This window comes from Polypterus senegalus, chromosome 2 (assembly GCF_016835505.1).
Source record: "Polypterus senegalus isolate Bchr_013 chromosome 2, ASM1683550v1, whole genome shotgun sequence".
NCBI classification, from domain to species: Eukaryota; Metazoa; Chordata; class Cladistia; order Polypteriformes; family Polypteridae; genus Polypterus; species Polypterus senegalus.
Window position 1 is genome coordinate 117,378,938 of NC_053155.1, and position 20,305 is coordinate 117,399,242.

At 40.2% G+C, this 20,305-nt stretch overlaps 1 protein-coding gene across 1 annotated transcript in view; it reads left to right on the forward strand.

The window, feature by feature from the left end:
• The window catches only part of sim2 (SIM bHLH transcription factor 2), a 130,685-nt gene that overhangs the window by 103,447 nt on the left and 6,933 nt on the right, over positions 1 to 20,305 (forward strand). Inside the window, exons 8-11 of the mRNA XM_039744446.1 lie at positions 959 to 1,106; positions 2,334 to 2,499; positions 10,153 to 10,155; positions 14,296 to 14,695. Coding sequence (XP_039600380.1) covers positions 959 to 1,106; positions 2,334 to 2,499; positions 10,153 to 10,155; positions 14,296 to 14,695 — 717 coding nt within the window. The remainder of the gene's footprint in view (positions 1 to 958; positions 1,107 to 2,333; positions 2,500 to 10,152; positions 10,156 to 14,295; positions 14,696 to 20,305) is intronic.

Here is a 20,305-nt window from a genome sequence, read left to right on the forward strand (position 1 = left end):
TACCTCTATTCTCTAAAAACATGCTATTAAACTATTTTTTGAGGCAATTACTACAAAATTATCATTTTTGTAGGAAATTGAATATTCCTTTAAGCTGGACATATCTTGATTTAGGACACCTCTAGCTCTGGAGTGGAAGTATTCATACATTTTTCTATAGAAAAGGTAGTGCATCATCCACCAATAAAATTCCTCTCTCATCTCTGAAACAATGCCATTCAATTTCTAACTTCCAACAAAAACCCATCCTACCTCTTACTTCAGACAGAAATCATGAAAATGCAAGAAGAAGGCTTTGTATGCTGGCAAGACAGCCATCAATCATTTTTAAAGTCTCTACATTATTCTATTGAACAGTAGTAAAAAGATGGGGGGCTGGTCAACAACCTTCATCATAAAAACGGTATTTTTCATAGGTGGAAGGAGAATTTTGTTGAAGGACAGATGTCATTTTCACAGAGATAGTAGGGAGGATGTTGTTTTACCAGAGAGCAAATTGAATTTTGTCACATGTAGGGAGGAAGGGTGTTGTCAAATGGGCGAAGGATGTCCTAAATAGACTGTAAAACAATGAAATGTTTTTCCAGTACAGTTAGTGTCCACTTAACTAAATTATTGCCCTTTATGGAAGCAATCCACTAGATATGCCAATAGGAAAGTAGTTTTGAATGCATTCTGGCAAACATGAATGACGAATGCCTGGTAGAAAGGATAAAGGGAACCTTTAATTTGAGCTCATTTTTTACTGTGCTAATGTTTCCTGTACACAATTCTCATAGCCATAGGTGCATCCCTATTTTTACCTGATGCTAATGGGATAAACATTTCAAAAGAGCAGTCACAGAAAATGGATTAGTGCGTACAAGCTGAAGTAGATTTTTAGCAACATAATAATTCTTTTTGCACCCTGTATACATAGTATTTTGTATAAAATGGTGTTCATTTGCTTTTTTTTTAGTGCTGGTAAAAGGGCAAGTGACCACAAAATACTACAGGCTTCTCACAAAGCATGGAGGCTGGGTGTGGATCCAGAGCTACGCAACCATTGTGCACAACAGTCGGTCATCCAGACCTCACTGTATAGTGAGTGTCAATTATGTGTTAACGTAAGTCTCAGTGCTATGAGCTTTCTCAGCATATTAGGGGACAACACATTTTAAACTAACCTTACGTGCCTTTGTTTTAAGTGTTAAAATAATGAGTCTTCATATAATTAATTTCTAAAGGAACTGAATATAACTTTCATAATGATTTTGATATTTAACTGACAACATGCACTGATGGTGCATTGGGTGGTGCTACAACAGGACAGATCTCGCATCCTGGTTTTGAATCCCTTACTTGGTTATTGACCATGTGGAGTTTGCATAATCTGTGCATGTCTGTTTGGGATTTCTTCCCCCAAGACATGCACTTTGGGTTAACTTGTGATTCCTAAATGGATGTGTGTGAGTGGGCCATTTAATGGACTGGGTGCTTATCCAAGTTATTTCCTATCTTTTACTCTGTACTGCTGGGATAGGCTTCCATCTCTGCAACTCAGATATGGATTAAGTAGGTTTGAGAATGCAACATTATGTTATAATCAGCATCACAGAAATTATAATATTAATATAATCAAATGAAAACCTTACAAAAATGTGACAGTAAACTAGTGTAATTTTGTAATTTATTTATGTAACTGGGCTCTGTCACTACTCACAACATCAGGTTACCAATCAAATTTAAAGAGAAATGTCACAGTGTTGAAAGATAAAAAATGGATCACTGTCTGCAGCAGCTAAAACGTATTCATCTGAATTGTGCCATTAAATTTCTAAATTTGGCAAAAACCTTGATTGCTTGTTTTAAAGTCTCATGTTCCATCCAGTATTGCTTAACTGGCAATGTTTTAAAACAATATGTGGAAAGCAGACAGATAAAGGTCACGCATCATGGACACGACCGGAGATATGCATGGAATGTTGAGTGAAAACCCAGAAGGCCTGTGACAAAGAATGGATTAGCTGTGCAGCATGAATGTGCGGTAGTGACCGATCAAGTGGATTACACTGGACCCTTAGCTTAATTCCATTATATTCCCATTTTTATTTGTTGGTGAAATAAATAATCTGTGCAAAAGCTTAAGGCCTACAACTTCATCAGCTGTCCATACTGACATATGGACATTCTAAAATGAAACAATATGTTAGGTAATAGATTGTCAGATAGAAAATAATTGCATATTCTCTACTCATCAGTGTGGAAATTCAGTATGTTTTGTATTTTAAAGTTTACAATTTTCACTTTAGAATTCTGAATGGATTGCTCTTTTTTCTCTTTTTCTTCTGCAGGGATATTGAATACAAGGAACTCCAGTTATCCTTGGATCAATCTACAATATCAAAGCCTTCATTTACATACCGTACCTCCTTGTCTACCTCACAGGACACTCGAAAGCAGATGAAGTCTAAAACCATAAAACTGAAACCAAAATTTAAAACATCTCCTTACCCTCAGGTAATAGATTTACAATATGCAAAATAATTAAGCTTGGCCATTGTTCATGCTAGATGTTTTGAGGTTGCGTAACTGGACAAAATGATCATACATTCAAATTTAGACAATTACTCTAGTGACAAGGGTTATATATGACTAACAGGAGAGCCAACTAAATCCATGTTCCAGAGATTTATTCTGTTAAACATATAGTAGTACATACATACACACATACACATCACATGCATTGGGCAGCTTCCATTGCTTGCGAAGAAAAATTGGTCTTCACACTAGCTCAGCTGAAGACAACACTGCAAATTCACATGAAAACCATCTGAAGGCCTATCACAAGAGGTTCCCCATGAAATTGTCTTATAGGGTTTCCTATAAAATATAAAGGTCAACACGGACAAGAACCTGTTGTAATTAGAGTGCTAAGAGAAAGTAAGAGGAGACCCGTAATCTAAAATGTGATGGTTATGTTTTAGGAAATTTACTGAATTCAATAATCAGTTAACTACAACCATGCCCAGATAATTAAAAAATATTGTCTAAAACAAAAACTATTCAACTGACAAGAAGAAAAAAAACATAGAAAGAAAGTAAAGAAGAAATCAAACATAAACAACAGAATGAGGCCCCTCAAAATAATAAAATAATGAAACCTATAACCAAAAACTTTCATTAGTTAAATTCAGTTTTACACATATGAGAATTCTTCAGGCTAATTTCAGATCAAACAGATCAAAATTCCAAAATCTATTACTTTGTTCCTTGAAAAAAGTTCCTTGAAAAAGATGGGAGGAAGCCCCAAAGCTAATTAAGTTTAATTCTTTAAAGAGAGGGGGAATCATTTACTCATCAAAACAACCTACCAGTGTAACAAAAAATGGGGGAGTTCATAATCTTGGGGGAATTCCAAAATAGGTTTTATAAAGAATAGTATCAGCATGAACTGATTTATCCTAGCTTAGCATGTACATGTAAATTTATTCTATGACTTTTTCACTCCAGTATCTGAAAAATACTGCATAAAATGTATACTTCTTGTTCTCTCAGCTGCTCCCGTTAGGGGTCGCCACAGCGGATCATCTTCTTCCATATCTTTCTGTCCTCTGCATCTTGTTCTGTTACAACCATCACCTGCATGTCCTCTCTCACCACATCCATAAACCTTCTCTTAGGCCTTCCTCTTTTCCCCTTTCCTGGCAGCTCTATCCTTAGCATCCTTCTCTCAATATATCCAGCATCTCTCCTCTGCACATGTCCAAATCAACACAATCTCGCCTCTCTGACTTTGTCTCCCAACCGTCCAACTTGAACTGACCCTCTAATGTATTCACTTCTAATCCTGTCCATCCTCGTCACACCCAATGCAAATCTTACAACAACAACAACATTTATTTATATAGCACATTTTCATACAAAAAAATGTAGCTCAAAGTGCTTTACATAATGAAGAATAGAAGAATAAAAGATACAGTTAGAAAATAAGTCAACATTAATTAACATAGAATAAGAGTAAGGTCCGATGGCCAGGGTGGACAGAAAAAACAAAACAAAAAAAAACTCCAGATGGCTGGAGAAAAAAAAAATAAACTCTGCAGGGATTCCAGACCATGAGACCGCCCAGTCCCCTCTGGGCAAAGCTAAAGATCTTAGCATCTTTAACTCTGCCACCTCCAGCTCTGTCTCCTGCTTTCTGGTCAGTACCACCGTCTCCAACCCATATAACATAGCTGGTCTCACTACCGTCCTGTAGACCTTCCCTTAAACTCTTGCTGATATCCGTCTGTCACAAATCACTCCTGACACTTTTCTCCTCCCATTCCACCCTGCAGGCGCTCTCTTTTTTTCACCTCTCTTCCACAATCCCCATTACTCTGTACTGTTGATCCAAGACCCTGCAATTTCTGAGTGCTTTGAGTAGTGAGAAAAGTGCTATATAAATGCAAAGAATTACTATTATTATTATTATTAAGTATTAAACTAGTCCACCTTCGCCAACTCTACTCCTTGCATCCTCCCCATTCCACTGACCTCCCTCTCATTCACACACATGTATTCTGTCTTGTTCATACTGACCTTCATTCCTCTCCTCTCTAGAGCATATCTCCACCTCTCCAGGGTCTCCTCAATCTGCTCTCTACTATCGCTACAGATCACAATGTCATCAGCAAACATCATAGTCCACAGGGACTCCTGTCTAATCTCGTCTGTCAACCTGTCCATCACCATTGCAAATAAGAAAGGGCTCAGAGCCGATTCCTGATGTAATCCCACCTCCAACTTTAATGCATCCGCCACTCCTACCACAGACCTCACCACAGTCACACTTCCCTCGTACATATCCTGTACAACTCTTACATACTTCTCTGCCACTCCCGACTTCCTCATACAATACCCCCGCTCCTCTCGAGGCACCCTGTCATATGCTTTCTCTAGGTCCACAAAGACGCAATTCATCTCCTTCTGGCCTTCTCTAAACTTCTCCATCAACACCCTAAGAGCAAACATTGCATTTGTGGTGCTCTTTCTTGGCATGAAACCATACTGCTGCTCACTAAGCATCACCTCATTTCTTAACCTAGCTTCCACTACTTTTTACCATAACTTCATTCTGTGGCTCATCAATTTTATTCCCCTGTAGTTACTATAGTCCTGCACATCCCCCTTATTCTTACACTACTTCTGCACTCCTCAGGCATCCTCTCACTTTCCAAGATTTCATTAAACAATCGGGTTAAAAACTCCACTGGTATCTCTCCTAAACACCTCCATACTTCCACAGGTATGTCTTCTGTCATCCAACCTCTTCTCTGTCTGATTCTCTTCATTCATCAGCCTCTCAAAGTACTCTTTCCGTCTGCTCAACACACCCTCCTCGCTTGTGAGTATGTTTCCATATTATCGTTTATTACCTTAACCTGCTGCTCATCTTTCCCAGCTCAGTCCCTCTGTCTAGTCAATCAGTACAGGTCCTTTTCTCCCTCCTTAGTGTCCAACCTCTCATACAACTCATCATACGCCTTTTCTTTAGCCTTTATCACCTCTCTCTTCACCTTGCGCCTTATCTCCTTGTACTCTTGTCTACTTTATGTATCTCTCTGACTATCCCACTTCTTCTTTGCCATCCTCTTCCTCTGTATACTCTCCTGTATTTCCACATTCCACCACTAGGTTTCCTTTTCCTCTTTCCTCTGTCCAGATGTCACGCCAGGACCCTTCTTGCTGTCACCCTTACTACATCTGCTGTAGTTTCCCAACTGTCTGGTAATTCTTCACTACCACTCAGTGCCTGTCTCACCTTCACCCTGAACTCAACCTTGCAGTCTTCCTTTTTCAACTTCCACCATTTGATCCTTGGCTCTGCCCTCACTCTCTTCCTCTTCTTGATCTCCAACATCATCCTACAGACCACCATCCTATGCTGCTTAACTACACTTTCCCCTGCCATTACTTTGTAGTCTTCACTCTCCTTCAGATTGACTCTTCTGCATTGGATGTAATCCACCTCTGTGCATCTTCCTCCACTCTTTTAACCTTTCTCTTATGTTAGCTTTCTGTTACTATCTCTTATGTTAACGGGTCGGTTTTGACCCGTGTCTTCAATCAGCCATATTACCCTGAAAACTATTATTAATCATCCAATTTTTTTTCCTTACCTCTTGATTACTTTGTTACGCTTCCTTGTCCATTAAAATTATGTTTTTAATATTTTTGCTGTGACCTCATGAGCTTTTACTTTAACAGCATACCTCTCGTTTTCAATTTTAAAAAACAATTAAATGAACCTCAAGAGAATTATTTAAATAAATAAAAGGTTGTTATGTTACCTGACTATTACTGAGAAATATTAGAAAACATCTCTTAAATAAATTTGTTATATATATTTTTTATTATAATATTAATTACTATAGTAGTAACATCTATAGTGTTACGGGTCAAATTTGACCCATATATATTTATTTCAAAGAAAAAGGCAAAAAAGTATTTTCAAAAATAACTTTAATATAAATGGAAAGCTAAACAAGTAAATATCAAAATGTGGATTTGCAAGGTCAAACAAACAACGAACAATCAAGCAAATCAAACCAATAGAAATGAGGCACTAGTTCCAAAAAACATCTTTGTGTGCAAGAACATACATGTGCATTTAGATGCATGTGTGGCAAAAAGTGACACTTTGCAAATATATTTTTTGCAGTAGAAGCAGAGTACGTTTGTCTTTTTTTCTTTATTGCTAGGGCAGACCTGACACCTCTTTCTTTTAGAATCAGGTAGCCTCAGTGGGGTTATGGCTGTGGCTGTGTAGGTTGATGTTGAGGCAGTGCTGACCGAAGAGGATTCTGGCACTGATGCTCTTTGTGTTGCTGATGGTGTGGAAGGAGTGCTACGTGAGCTCTGCAGCTGTCTGACCAAGGCTGCAGCGGCTGGGTCCTGGGGCACCCGTTCCCTTCGGTCAATGTGTGCCTTGACAAGGGAACTTCCTAACTCCTCAAGAAACATTCTCCGCTTGTTTTTTCTGGTTGAGTTCCACCCTAGGTGAATGTGGGTCCACAACACAAATGCATTGTATGCAGACACATCTAGAATGTTATAAAACACAACCATTGACCATCTCCTGGTCATTCTCTGGCAAGTGTAGGTGGCAGTCAGCTTGTCCAGGTTGTCCACTCCACCTTTGTTTTTATTATAGTCCAAGATAATTATGGGCTTTTTGTCACTTGCTGATGACACAGCTGCGTCTTTGTGAAAAGTGGACATAAGTATCACACTCGGGTGTTTTTTTGGACAATATGAAACAACTGTGGTGGTGTCTGTAAAAGCAAATTTTGAAGAAAGTGGAGCCCTGTCCTTCACCTGCAAAATTTCGGCAGGCAGCTCAGGTTTATTTTCTTTTTTTTTACTGTGCCCACCATGGAACGTTTCCACCTGAGAAGTTCTTGTCCAAGGTCATAGCTGGTAAAGAAATTGTCACATGTGATATTGTGACCCCGCAGTCCAGCAGTCATATCGAGGACTACACGTTTTCCTTGATTTTTCTCAGGAATGCCACTTGCATGTTTGCCTGTGTAAATCTGCAGATTCCATGCATAGCTGATTTTTGCATCACAGGCTGCCTAAATTTTTATGCCGTGTTTTCCTGGCTTACTAGGCATGTACTGCCGGAAAGGGCATTTTCCACGGAAAGGGACAAAATGTTCATCTACTGTTACCTCTGGCCCTGGGTTGAACATCAGTGGAAGGAGCTGCACCCACCTTTCCCAGACATCCCTGATGGGAGCAAGCTTGTCAAATTTTTCTCTAGTTTGTTTTGTTTGTTCAGATAAGGAGACACACAGGTAAAGAGAGAAGCCCCTCAAAGTGTGTTTATGATTTTTATTTTGACCCAAACTATTGTTTTATAACCTTAAATTATAACTGGGTCAAAACTGACCCTACCAACACAAAGGTAATAATTTTTACCAGAGCATTTTATAATTTAGTACAAATTTTTTATTTTTTTTATTTTAATTAAATACAGATTCCTGACAAAGTCAAAAAACCTTGATGCAATAAACAAAATTAGGTAGTAGTGTTATGCATTTAAAAAGTAAAACGGGTCGGTGCTGACCCTAACACAAGAGGAAGGGTACGTCACCCTATGTTCTTCCCTCTTCTTAAAAACGTATTCACCACAACCATGCCCATCCTTTTGGCAAAATCCACTCTCCTCTGACTTTCTTCATTCCTCTCCTTGACACCATACCTACCCATCACCTCCTCGTCTCCTCTGTTCCCTTCACCAACATGTCCATTGAAATTCGCTCCAATTACCGCTAGCTGTCCCTTGGGTACACTGTTCATCACTCCATCCAACTCACTACAAAAATCTTCTTTCTCATCCATCACACACCAAACTTGCTGGGCATATGCACTAACAACATTCATCATCACACTTCCAATTTCCAGCTTCATAATCATTACTCTGTCTGGCACTCTTTTCACCTCCAGAACACTCTTGACATACTGTTCCTTCAGATTAACCCCTACTCCATTTCTCCTCCTATCCACATCATGATAGAACAATTTGAATTCACCTCTGATCCACCTGGCCTTACTCCCCTTCCATTTAGTCTCTTGCACGCACAATATATCAACCTTCCTTCTCTCCATCATATCTGCTAACTCTCTCCCCTTATCAGTCATACTGCCAACATTCAAAGTTCCTACCCTCAGTTCCACTCTCTTTACCTTCCTTCTCTCCTCTTGCCTCCGGACACATCTCCCCCTTCTTCTTCTCCTTCGGCCAACAGTAGCCCAATTTCCACCAGCACCCTGTTGACTAACAGTACTGGTGGTGGTCATTGTTAACCCGTGGCTCGTCCGATCCGGTATCGAAATTTGTGTTGATTTGGCAAAATTTTACACCAGATGCCCTTCCTGACGTAACCCTCCCCATTTATCTGGGCTTGGGACCGGCATGAAGAATCACACTGGTTTGTGAATCCCATGTGGCTGGGTTTGAATAAAATGTATATTAAAAATAAAAATGCACACATTATTATATCTGTAATGTTGAATCAATGAATTCCAAGACAATTCTGGATATTTTCATTTAAACAAACACTGTGTCTCATCCTGGGCATATTCTCTATCATTTCTCCTGCACTGGACATTTTTTATTTTTGAACTAAAGAGTGACACTTATATGCAGAAATCCAATCAAAAAAAAAAAAAACATAAATAAAAAACATGTAATTGAACAAAAATCTAGTTTATTAGAAATTGCTTTCATTATAAAATTAGAACAAAGAAGTTTCAAGACTAAGTAGCTAGTCATTACTAGTTACTACTGGTGATCTGATCCTAAACATGTATACTCTGACAAAAGCTTAAATTGGAATAAAAAGCAAAAACAATTTGAACATACTTTTGTTAACTTTGTGTTTTTTAGTCTCTTAGATTTAACTAAATGAAATTTTCATTTAATCAATTACAGTAATAGGTAATGTAAAGTGTTTCTAGTTGTTATTCTGGTATGTTGTCCATGTCTAATGTGATATAAAATAAACCACAATATCTTTTTAATCCAGGGATTCGCTCTGTAAGCACTCCTTGCACTCTCATACTGATAACCTTCCTATTATATGAAGCTATTGCATCTCACTGAACAACAGAAGGATACTCCTCTGTCCTGTGAATAGAACAGCTTCTAAGCTACAAATGGCATTCTTCAATGTATACAGTACAATGTCAGACTGCCTCTCTTCCAGCCCTCCACTCTGAGGTGTTCTTGGACTATTATAATATGAAAGCAGAATAAATAAATTATATACAGTACATATATATATAATTGTTACTGCCTTTTTAAAATTACCTTACAGTGAGTGAATTATGGTATACTGTAATTCATTCAGAAAACAGATGCTGCCACATCTAACCCAACACATCTACTGAGCAAAGAACTGAATGTTTTCATGTGAAATAACCACTCCCAGATATTGTGGCATCCTAAAAGTTAGCAGCATTTCAACATGCTTAATTAATTAAGGACACCATTAATGAAGGTCAGCAACAAACCAGACAGCTAAAGTCCACAATCCAATAACCAAAGCAAAGTCCATAAACTAGAAAATAAGGAAACAAGACCCCTTGCGAAATTCCAATGATGAAAAACCCCGGTTCAAGACAGTGCTGAAAAAAGCATACAACGTTTTTTTTGCATTGTGCTTTTCACTGAATGTAGGTGCAGGGCGCTGTGAATTATTTCCAGTTAAAATACAAGTATAGATTACACTGTTTACTAGATAAAGAATTGTGGCATGGTGGTGCAGTGGTAGTGTTGCTGCCTTGCAGTAAGGAGACCTGGGTTTGCGTTCTGGCTCTTCCCAATGTAGAGTGTGCATGATCTCCCTGTGTCTGTGTGGATTTTCTCTAGATGCTTTGGATTCCTCCCACAGTCATGAGAGCAGAGGTGAGTAGAGTAGCCAAAAATTGTATTCAAGTAAGAGTAGCGTTAATTCAAAATAATATTATTTAAGTAGAAGTAAAAAGTAGTCATCCAAAAAATTACTCAAGTAAGAGTAAAAAAAGTATTTGGTGAAAAGACTACTCAAGTACTGAGTAACTGTTTGAACATAATAAATGATTTAGAAATGTTGTAATAAGACAGACAAAATTATACATTAATGTGCAAATTCTGCTATTTCCAAATAAAATAAAAAATGAGTAAAAATAAGTAACATCTTTACAAAATAAAGATGCACAAATAACACAAAGTTCCAAATCTCAGTTTTTCACAACAAAGCTTTTGAAGCCAATACCTACAGTAGGTAACATGTATGTTTGAACAGTGAAAACTACTTACAGTGACAAGATATACTGTACACTGACAGTATAATATTGTATATTCACTTTGTGGTGTAGTGGGTCCGCAGCTTCAAAAAAAAAAAAGGCCAGTTTCAAATCCATAAAGTCGTGTCTTTCTCCGTGGATACAATTGCACAACCATGCAAGTGTGGGTGCGATTATTCTCAATTGCTTCATTGGCTTCCTGCGGAGTGTGATTAAAGCCCCCTTTGAAACAGGAGTGTATATATATGGGTCAGCACAAAAAAAGAAGGGAAAATCAAAGAAAAGAAAAGAGATTAAAAGACATGAAAGGCAGGCTTGGGAACAAGAGCCGTCCAACTGGAGGGAGGAAGCAGTGCGAGCTAGGGCCTCATGAAAGAGCATTAGCTGAGGTGCTCTGGGGGCTAGTTTGCCCCACTGAACATTCGGGTGGAGTGTGGCGAGCATGGCAGGTGCCCTCCCTAGGCTTCCAAGGTGCGATAACGTGAGTACGAAGGAAGAAGGGAGGAGAGCCGACCTCGGGGCTGTGGAGTCCCCCCTGGCTACGTGAACAATGGGTGAGCCAGGCGAATGAGAAGGAGGTGGGCAGAGATCAGGAGGAGTTAGTCTGCATTTTAACCTCGGATTTTTAATGGATTTATTTATTGATTTTTTTATCCTTACTTTTCACAATGATTTTTATGGATTTATATATGTACTGTTTTTTAAAACACTGCACCATTGACACTTTTGTTTTGAATGGTTTTTAATAAAAGCACTTAAGCACTGTTTCCACCATCTTCTGGCCTCATCAGTGAATTATCCTCATATGTCAGCTCATCTCGGTCATAACTATGAACAGTGTGGGTTCAGCAGACTCCCATGTGGGAAGAGGGAGTCTGTAGGGGACCGGCATCGTCACACACTTGCCCTCCAAACAGCACAGCTGATAGAAAATAACATTAGAACAAGGCAGCTTGTGCACGTACAAGAAGTCTCACTTTGCCTTGACTGTTTGTGTCTTTGCATATTTGGTTAAAACGTGCTTGTTCTTCACTCAGTGAAGTGATGGTTAAGCTTCTGCAGGAGTTGGCTGTCAAGGTTCTTGCAGTGAAGCTGTGACCGCTTAGCAGTAAACAGTAGCCCCACAATATTAAAAACTCTCTCACAGGCTGCAGACGCAGGAAGTTTGTGTGTGGTTATGTGACTGCATGGTTACGTCTGATTGGTGAAACAGTCATGTGATTATTGTTGCTACGTCTGATTGGTGAAACGGTCATGCAGTAGCTCCACTGGCGACTTCTCTCTGGCAAAAATATAGTGTAATGTGTAAATGGAAAAAAGTAATGAGTCGAGTGTTGCCCAATGTAGTGGAGTAAGAGTAGCGTTTCTTCTTCACAAATGTACTCAAGTAAAAGCAAAAAGTATGGTGCAGTAAAACTACTCTTAGAAGTACAATTTTTTTTTAGAAGTTACTCAAGTAAATGTGACGGAGTAAATGTAACTCGTTACTACCCACCTCTGCATGTGGGTAAGGTGAACAGGCGATACTAAATTGGCCCTAGTGTGTGGTTGGGGAGTGTGTGTGTGTTTGCCGTGTGATGGACTGGTGCCCTGTCCAGGGCTTGTTCCTGACTTGCGCCTTATGCTGGCGGGGATAGGGTCCAGCACCCATCTATTCAGGAATAAGAGGGTTAGAAAATGACTGACGGACTTAATAAATTCAGAACTGCTACACATATAAATACAGATTTGTTAGGCAGGAACTGATTAAACATAAATGGAAATCAAATATATCAATCCATTGATTAATCCATAAGCTATGGCCAGTTGACGATGGAGTAGATTAAAATTGTAAAAGAGAAAGTCAAAAACAAAGTCACAGTCCGGGAGACCTCGGCCAAGCAGCCACCTACCTGCTCCTGGGCATTCTATGGTGGAGTCTGTGCTGGCCGTCCAATCTGATGAGAGAATATTTCCATCCAATGATTCCTATGTTCCTTTATCCAAGATGACTTTTCCACCTGCAAGAAAGCAGCTTGGCAGTAGAGCAATGGCACCAAGTGTCACAGCCAGTTGCAAAGAGGAGAAACAGAATAGATGAGGGTTACTAACAGTTTAAAAATATTGTATTATTTATATTTATGTAAAAATGACTAACAAACACAAATGCAGTCTGCACAGCTAATCAGTAGCTCTAGTCAGGGTATGATAGGTTAAAGTGCTAACATCAATATTAATATAATAAGTTAGCCCTAAGACTTTTGTTGTCCTATATACTGTACATCTGGGGATGGTTTTACAGTGACATCATCAAGGCACCCTCCCCAGCTGGGGTCAATACACAAAATACAGTATAAGGAACATAAGTTATAGAATAAAGTATATATATTATCGCATTGTATTAATCATATAAGAGAAGCAATATACAAAATAGTATTCCCAAAACAGAACAAAAACATGTTCAAAAACTACATTTTTAAAGTATTATTCAGAAAATACAAAAAAGAGTAAACACAATATATAGGAAAAAAGCTTGATCCAGGATGAAAATCTGCCTGTAGAATATAACATCTTACTAAACAAATGACCCAACAATCAGAAGTAAGAAAAACTATATCCAGCATAACATTATGGCTCTGTTATGGGGGATGATGCATTGTCAGCATCCATTAAAAAAGAATGAATGGTTTCTTGAAAGGAATAATTGCTAAAGGAAAACATACAAGGGAGTATTTCTTTTTACCTCCAGACTTGCAAGTGGTAAAGGGTTAATTAGGTTTAAGGCGACCCAGCCCTGCCTTTACACGTTAGATCTACAACTTACCTGTGATTATCTCTTCTTTAAATTTGTATATATTCAAGAATTACACAGCATAAAAAATCAACAGGGAAGAAAATCTTAAGACAACAGTGCCACGAGAAGATATCTGGTCAATTTTTGTTGTTTTGAGGGGAAGCCTGGCAGGGTTTATTTCCTTTTTTCCTTTACGTGTGTGCATTTTATACCTTTGATCCTCCTTCCTTTGTGACATTATTTTGAATTTTGTTGTCCATTGCCATTTAATTCAAGGTCAAGGAAGCATCACCTATTGTCTTATTACCTATAAATCACATGTTTGCAGGATTTCCACAATGGCTATTTAAAGTTAACTTTGAAAGACACAAATACATTTGTTTTATTTACAATAATGTAATTTACAACATCAATAAAAAAAGAACAAAAAGAGAAATGCAACACAAATCAATCAGTTTAAAAGTGAGCATGGAGTCATAAAGTTCTTCTAATATGATATGAGATCTGTAATACATGGTTTTAAAATAAAACATTGAAGTCACAGAAGTCAGCAAATACTGCAGTACAGAAGACGTTTTTACATCAGGTAAGACAGAGCAGAGACACTTAGAATTAGTCTCACCAAACTACTCGGAATTGTTTCAGACAGTCCGGTGCTGAAGGTAAACTACAGTTAACGCAATGCTCTTTTTTTATTTCCACAGTTCACCTCTTTTCAAGGTGAAAAATTGGAATGTAACCAGACTGGCATCTGGAAGGAAAGCCCACCCTATGTAAGCTCACCACCCCTTGAACAAGGGTCCCAGTTAGACAGCAATGACTTGGTGTGCACATCACCTTATGGACTTGCATTCTCTTACCCATATGGACACCTTCCTGTAGAGTCTCAGCTGCTAAGTGGAAAGAAACCCATCTTGCCTTCCAAACTGAGACAAACTCAAGGGTCACCTTGTGAGATGGCTCGGCACCTCTTGAGCTCCATACAAAACAGGGGAGAAGGCCATTGGAACTATGGCAGCTCTAGTGTACTTCGCACAGCCTGCAAGACAATGCACAGCCAGACGATTAGTGTGTCACATCAAAATTCAGCAGGAATGTATCAAGGTACTCTCTTGTTAAGCTTTATAGTCCAGCAATATCAATCTGCTTTATTTTAAATCATGAACTTTAAGTATAAGGTTTTTTAATTAAGTCAGTCAGGCTATGCCAAGTGATATGAAATTCTTGATTGTGTTCATGTGAATTAGTATCTGTCACACATAGGTTAAAGAGTAAGGTGAAAAATGGGTATGGGATACACAGAGAGTAGCTTGCATCCCACAGAAGCATGATCTGGATTAGTCTAGGTACGAGTCAGTCGTTTAGCATGGACAGAGAAACTAAGTGAGGGACAGTGCTTACCCATCAAGGTAAAAGCATATTTTAACAATAGTGCATTCATTAAACTTCCTGTAGGATAAGGATAAGGCACACAGTTTTTGGCAATATCAGGAGAATGGTCAGAACATGATCATAGGCCCCCCCAAGGGGTCAAAATGTCATGGATGCTCTGTTAGCCTGCGTGTGTTTCCATATACCAAATGGCAAACTATAAACAATACCAAGTGTGTTATCTATAATTACTGTACCTATGTGCACTAGATAATTGGTTCTCAATCTGTGGTACACATATCACTGATGGTATGTGAAGAATTACTGAGTGGTATGCAAGGGGGCACGAAAAAGCCTGCGTGTTTTTGGGGGAGGCATGAGTGACACAGTGAGAACAAGAGAGAGAGAGAAAGAGAGAGACCCACTACACAAGAGGAAGATAGAGCAGCAGCCTTAATTGCAGTTAATCGACAAGTTGCACTTTCAGGGTTTGAATTCAAAAGTAGGATTGCCTGTTAACTTACATAATCACGTTTGGTTTAACTTCATATAGCATAGAGATTCTTGCTCTGGTTTCAAGGCAAAAAAGGCTTTCATTTTGCCTCTTTGTTACCATTACAGAATTATAAATACAAATACACAATTTATGCATACTTTGAGAGTATAATGTAGTGAACAATCAACACTTAGTTGTGTGAGTGTTGATTCCATTTACTTCTTAATATAGTGCCATAGACATAGCTGTCATGAAAGAATGGAAGCTTTATGTTTATCCTTCATGTCTTATGAACATGGCTATAGTCATTTTGGGGTGTGTGCGAGAAGATTGCCCCTGAGAGTTCCCCAGAGAGAATTCAAGTGATTGCTGCTAGGTTTTGAAGGAATAAATAATTTATCGTAATTGGATTTAAAGTCACTTCCAGTTACAAAACCAGTGTCTTCTCATTGGTGCATTATTTTGTCCATCAGCATTGCCATTTGTTGAATTACAGCTCTTTGTCCTTGGGTGTCTATTTTGCGCCATCTAGCCAAAAAGAGACTCCACAAACATTTAAGTTCAGCTCTGATTTTGTTATCAGATAAAGCACAGGCTGGTTGTGGTTTGCACAGTTCCATCACTTTCTAGAATGTAGACGGGGGAAGGAGAAACTGGATGTCTGCTTACCTGTTAAATCTACAGGCCTGGTATGCCACTAATGTCTAGCAGAATGGGCAATACCGACATAGTTCTACACATTTTCTATTTTATGTTGGTTTGGCAACCTGTGCATTAACAATATAAACCATCTTAACAACACTGTAAAAGTTGGCAGTAAAATTATTGGTTTGCAGCAGACTTCTGTCACTGAGCTGCATTACAAACAGGTAAGAAAGAAGTTTGACTCAATGTTGCCAGACTGTACCCATCTTCTTTTTCCTAAATTTCAGCCTACAAATGTAGGTTTCCGATGTTAAAGAGCAACAAATTTAAGAACTCTTGTATTCCTAGAGCTATAAGCATTTTGAATTCAGTTACTTGTAGGGATGTTTCTGAATTCTGAATTATTTATTTGTGTACTGTTAAATGTAATTTTATTTATCTTTGTACTAACTGTGAGTATTGTGACAGATAGGGGGTGCTACCACTCCCTTTAACCCCTGTCCAAAACTCCAGACACCAGATGAAAGTCCAAAAGTAGACTTTATTTATCATCCACAGTGCACAAAGCACCCTCTCCTCCCCTATATTCATAAACCAAAACAATAATCTCTACAATAAACAATCCTCCACTCCCAGACGCGTTGCCACCCTTCCACCCAGCTCAGCTCGCCGTCTGAGAGTTCCCAGAGTCTTTTTATAGTCCCTGACCCGGAAGTGTTTCATTCCTCAGTCCATATAATCCTTTATCACTTCCGGGTCAGATAAAAAGTCCTTTTCTTCACCCCGGAAGCACGTCATTTTTCTTGTCCATGTAACTCGGACGTACTTCCGGGGCATAGGGTAAATAACCGTTATTCCTACCCTGAAGCATCACCTAGTGGCCCCCATGGCATCCATGCAGGGCTGTGTATGAAAACAGCAATGTCCATGATGCCCTGCTGGTCTTCGGGGAACCTCCATACTGCAGGGAGGGCTCCACCTGGCGGCTTGGGGGTATTGGCCGGGATAAACCGCCGGCCATACACCACAGTGTGTACTTATGATAACACTCATTGTCATTGTTGTGTCATGGCTTACTTTTTTGTATCAGTGTAACAGTGACTTATGTTTTGTTCTTTCCTGCTGCAAAAAAAAGTTCCCTCTGAAACAATAAAAATCTTTCTAATGTTCCTGATAAATATCAGAATATCCCCATCGCTGCTACTTAACACAGCCACATGCTGAATACTCTTACAGTAGACTAGCACTTCTCCTGGTGTCTAACATTAGATACAGACAATTAAAAAACAATGTGAATCCTCATACTTCCATTATTAGGTAGTTAAAAATTTTCATCAACAATTTCTTTGGCTTTGTGCTATGACAATCTGTTCTTTGTTTTCCTGATTTTGACCTTGACCTTTTCTTTTTATTTATCTTTTGTTATGCCTAAATGGAGGTTTATTTCCTGGTATTAAATATACATTTTTCAGTTCTTGTGAGTAAGCGTCATTGTTTGAACTTACTTACAACTTACTGGTGTATTTGGATACTATATACTGTACAATTGAAGTCTTTTTTTTCTCTGCCCCATGGAGCCAAATGAGTAAGCCTTTCTGATTTGATACTATTTGTTCACTATCCATCCATCCATTCATCCATCCACCATTCCCCATTCCCCAGCTCTGGGGTGTGGCAGCATTAGGGATTAAGGCAGGGACCACTACAGAACAGGCTGTTACACTCATTTTAGCGGTGTCCCATTGGGCCAATTTACAGCTGTGGGTTAAACTAACGTCCATGTCTTTGGAATGTAGGAGGGAAAGTGGTGTACATGGAGAAAAATCCACAAGATGGGGTAGAAAGTACTGAGCCAATATAGGTCAAATTAATCAATCTTATAATTACTATATGTCAGAAAAATACAAACAGATAAAAAAACAGTCAGGATGTTGGGACTAAAGCTAAAGCAGAACAGACCCTGAACAGCTCTAAGAGAGGAAGTTATAAGGGAGAAGAGTGAAATGGACATGTTGTTAAATGTACACTCGGTCAGGATGTACAGAATGCAAATTAGCTAGCCATTAGGTTTAAGTCTACAGGGTGGTCCAGATTTAATTATTATGGACGTTAGAGGCGCTGTTGCCCCGTTGAACCCTTCAGACAGACGTTCCAAACACACTTATAAAAGCACAATGAAGATTTATTAATAATTTCTTCAATAATAGTGCCCAAAGCACCACACCTCCACAATTCTTCAATAATTAATACAATTAACAATCCTCCACCTTCCAGCATCTCCGTCATACTACCACCCAACTCCAGCTCTCCCTGCTGGGGTTTCCCACAGTCCTTTTAAAGTCCATGACCCGGAAGTATTCCTTCTCCGGGTCAAACTCCTTCAGGTGTCCCGGAAGTACTGCGTGTTTCCATTCTCGTGACTTCGAAGTACTTCTGGATTAGCGTCACAGTAATATTCCTCGGGTTCTTGGTGAGCTCCCCCTGACAGCACCCACGGCACCCAACAGGGCTGAAGAGACAGACTCCATGTCCCATACTGCCCTGCGGGAATCCGAGGAACCATTTCCATCCAGGGGAGCTGCCATCTAGTGTCCCAGGGGATGTAGTGCCCTGAAAAGGTGGGTTTCTTCTGTTGAGGGACTTCCCGGCCGGACTGAAACGGCGGCCGTCCATCACAGTAGCCACTTCCCAGTCGAGCATCATAATGCAAGGCGACCAGCCCCGCTAGTGTAGTCCTGTCCCAGGAGGGACTTTCTGCTTTGACCGGACCATGGCTTTTTCCTGTAAAACAAGAGCAGGAGAACAACGGGGAGACATTGCACTTTTGTTTTCCTTTAATGACTTTCCCGGTTCTCCCTGGATAGTCTCGCCATACGTGGCCCGGTCGGTGGCATTCATAACACAGCCTCCTTCCATATTGCAATGTCTGGCGTGACCGGAAGCAGTCTGGTAACGCCTGCGTTGATCTTTGTCCAGCTGGGGCCGGACTATCTCCCTACCCACGCGGAGAGTGTCCCCTCCATACACGCTCTATGTTAGGAGCTCCCTACTTTTCCTGCGGGATCTCCTTTTCTTTCTGGGGCTTGCTTACAGTTTGGGCCTCCCTATGGATAAGAGATAGACCCTTTACTGTCTGCACCCCTTTGGTTTTAAGTGAGACCGAGGCTTATGTCATAAGGTTCGGGACCACTCGTAAGCCAGCACTATCCCGCTGCTCCGACGGCCACTCTCCTTCCACTGGACACTCAGTCGTCACGCTTACATCAACTGTGGGACGTGAGATTACATGGCAGCCGATACTAGACAATTGCGCTGCCCTTGTAATCTGAGTCCCGACTTCATGTACGGTACCGACTACACTCACCTGTAACGCCGAATTGGTCATCTGTAGAAGCTTCCGACCGCAGCGGCGTAAATATTCCTCCACGCGCTTTAGAGGTGCCTCGGCCGTCGCTCCCAATTCCTCTATTACTTTTCTTATTGAGGTGATGACCTGAAAAAAGCTCTGCACAGGCTGTATTAGATTTTCCAGCTCCCGCACATTAAAGTCCCCTTCATGATCGGCTGGAGGCAAGATCTGACTTTCAAAATCCCCGCCCTCCAGCCTTGAGCCGATATGCTTCTGCTGCACCTGCGCAGTTGGGTCTCGCATGGCCTTTTGGGATTTGGAGTTCCGGAGATTAGCTTCAAGCTGACTGCGATCTGCCTTACTCAATTTCTCGGCGGATCGATCGATCACTCCCCGAAACTCCTTACCTTTATTTGTGGCGTGCGACGCTTTGTCCGCCATCCTCTCCTTTTTCGGAAATTCCGCGTCCGTCCAGGTATCTTGATTCCAGCCTACAGGCCGCGGTTCACCTTCTTTCTCCCCTAATTCTTCGGGGCAGGTCACGTGTCCGTGGCTATCCGACGTCATGCGGAAGTCCTTGGTGCTTGTATTCCCTTCGTAGAGCACACAGCCATCTTGAAGAGGATTTGCCATTTTTATTACGAGTTATGAGCAGGGGACAAAGTGGGTTATTTTAAAGATGTTTTCGATCCCTCCCCCAGCACATACCTCGTCGGTTTTATTGCCACCCGGAAAAATGTCTTCCCGTCCGACGGCGGTGTCGCTCCGCTGCTCCTCATGGCCGCAGGGGAAGTCATGCACCAGGCTTCCTTCAGCACCAACGGTCGGTTTCATCAACTTCTTCTTTCCCATG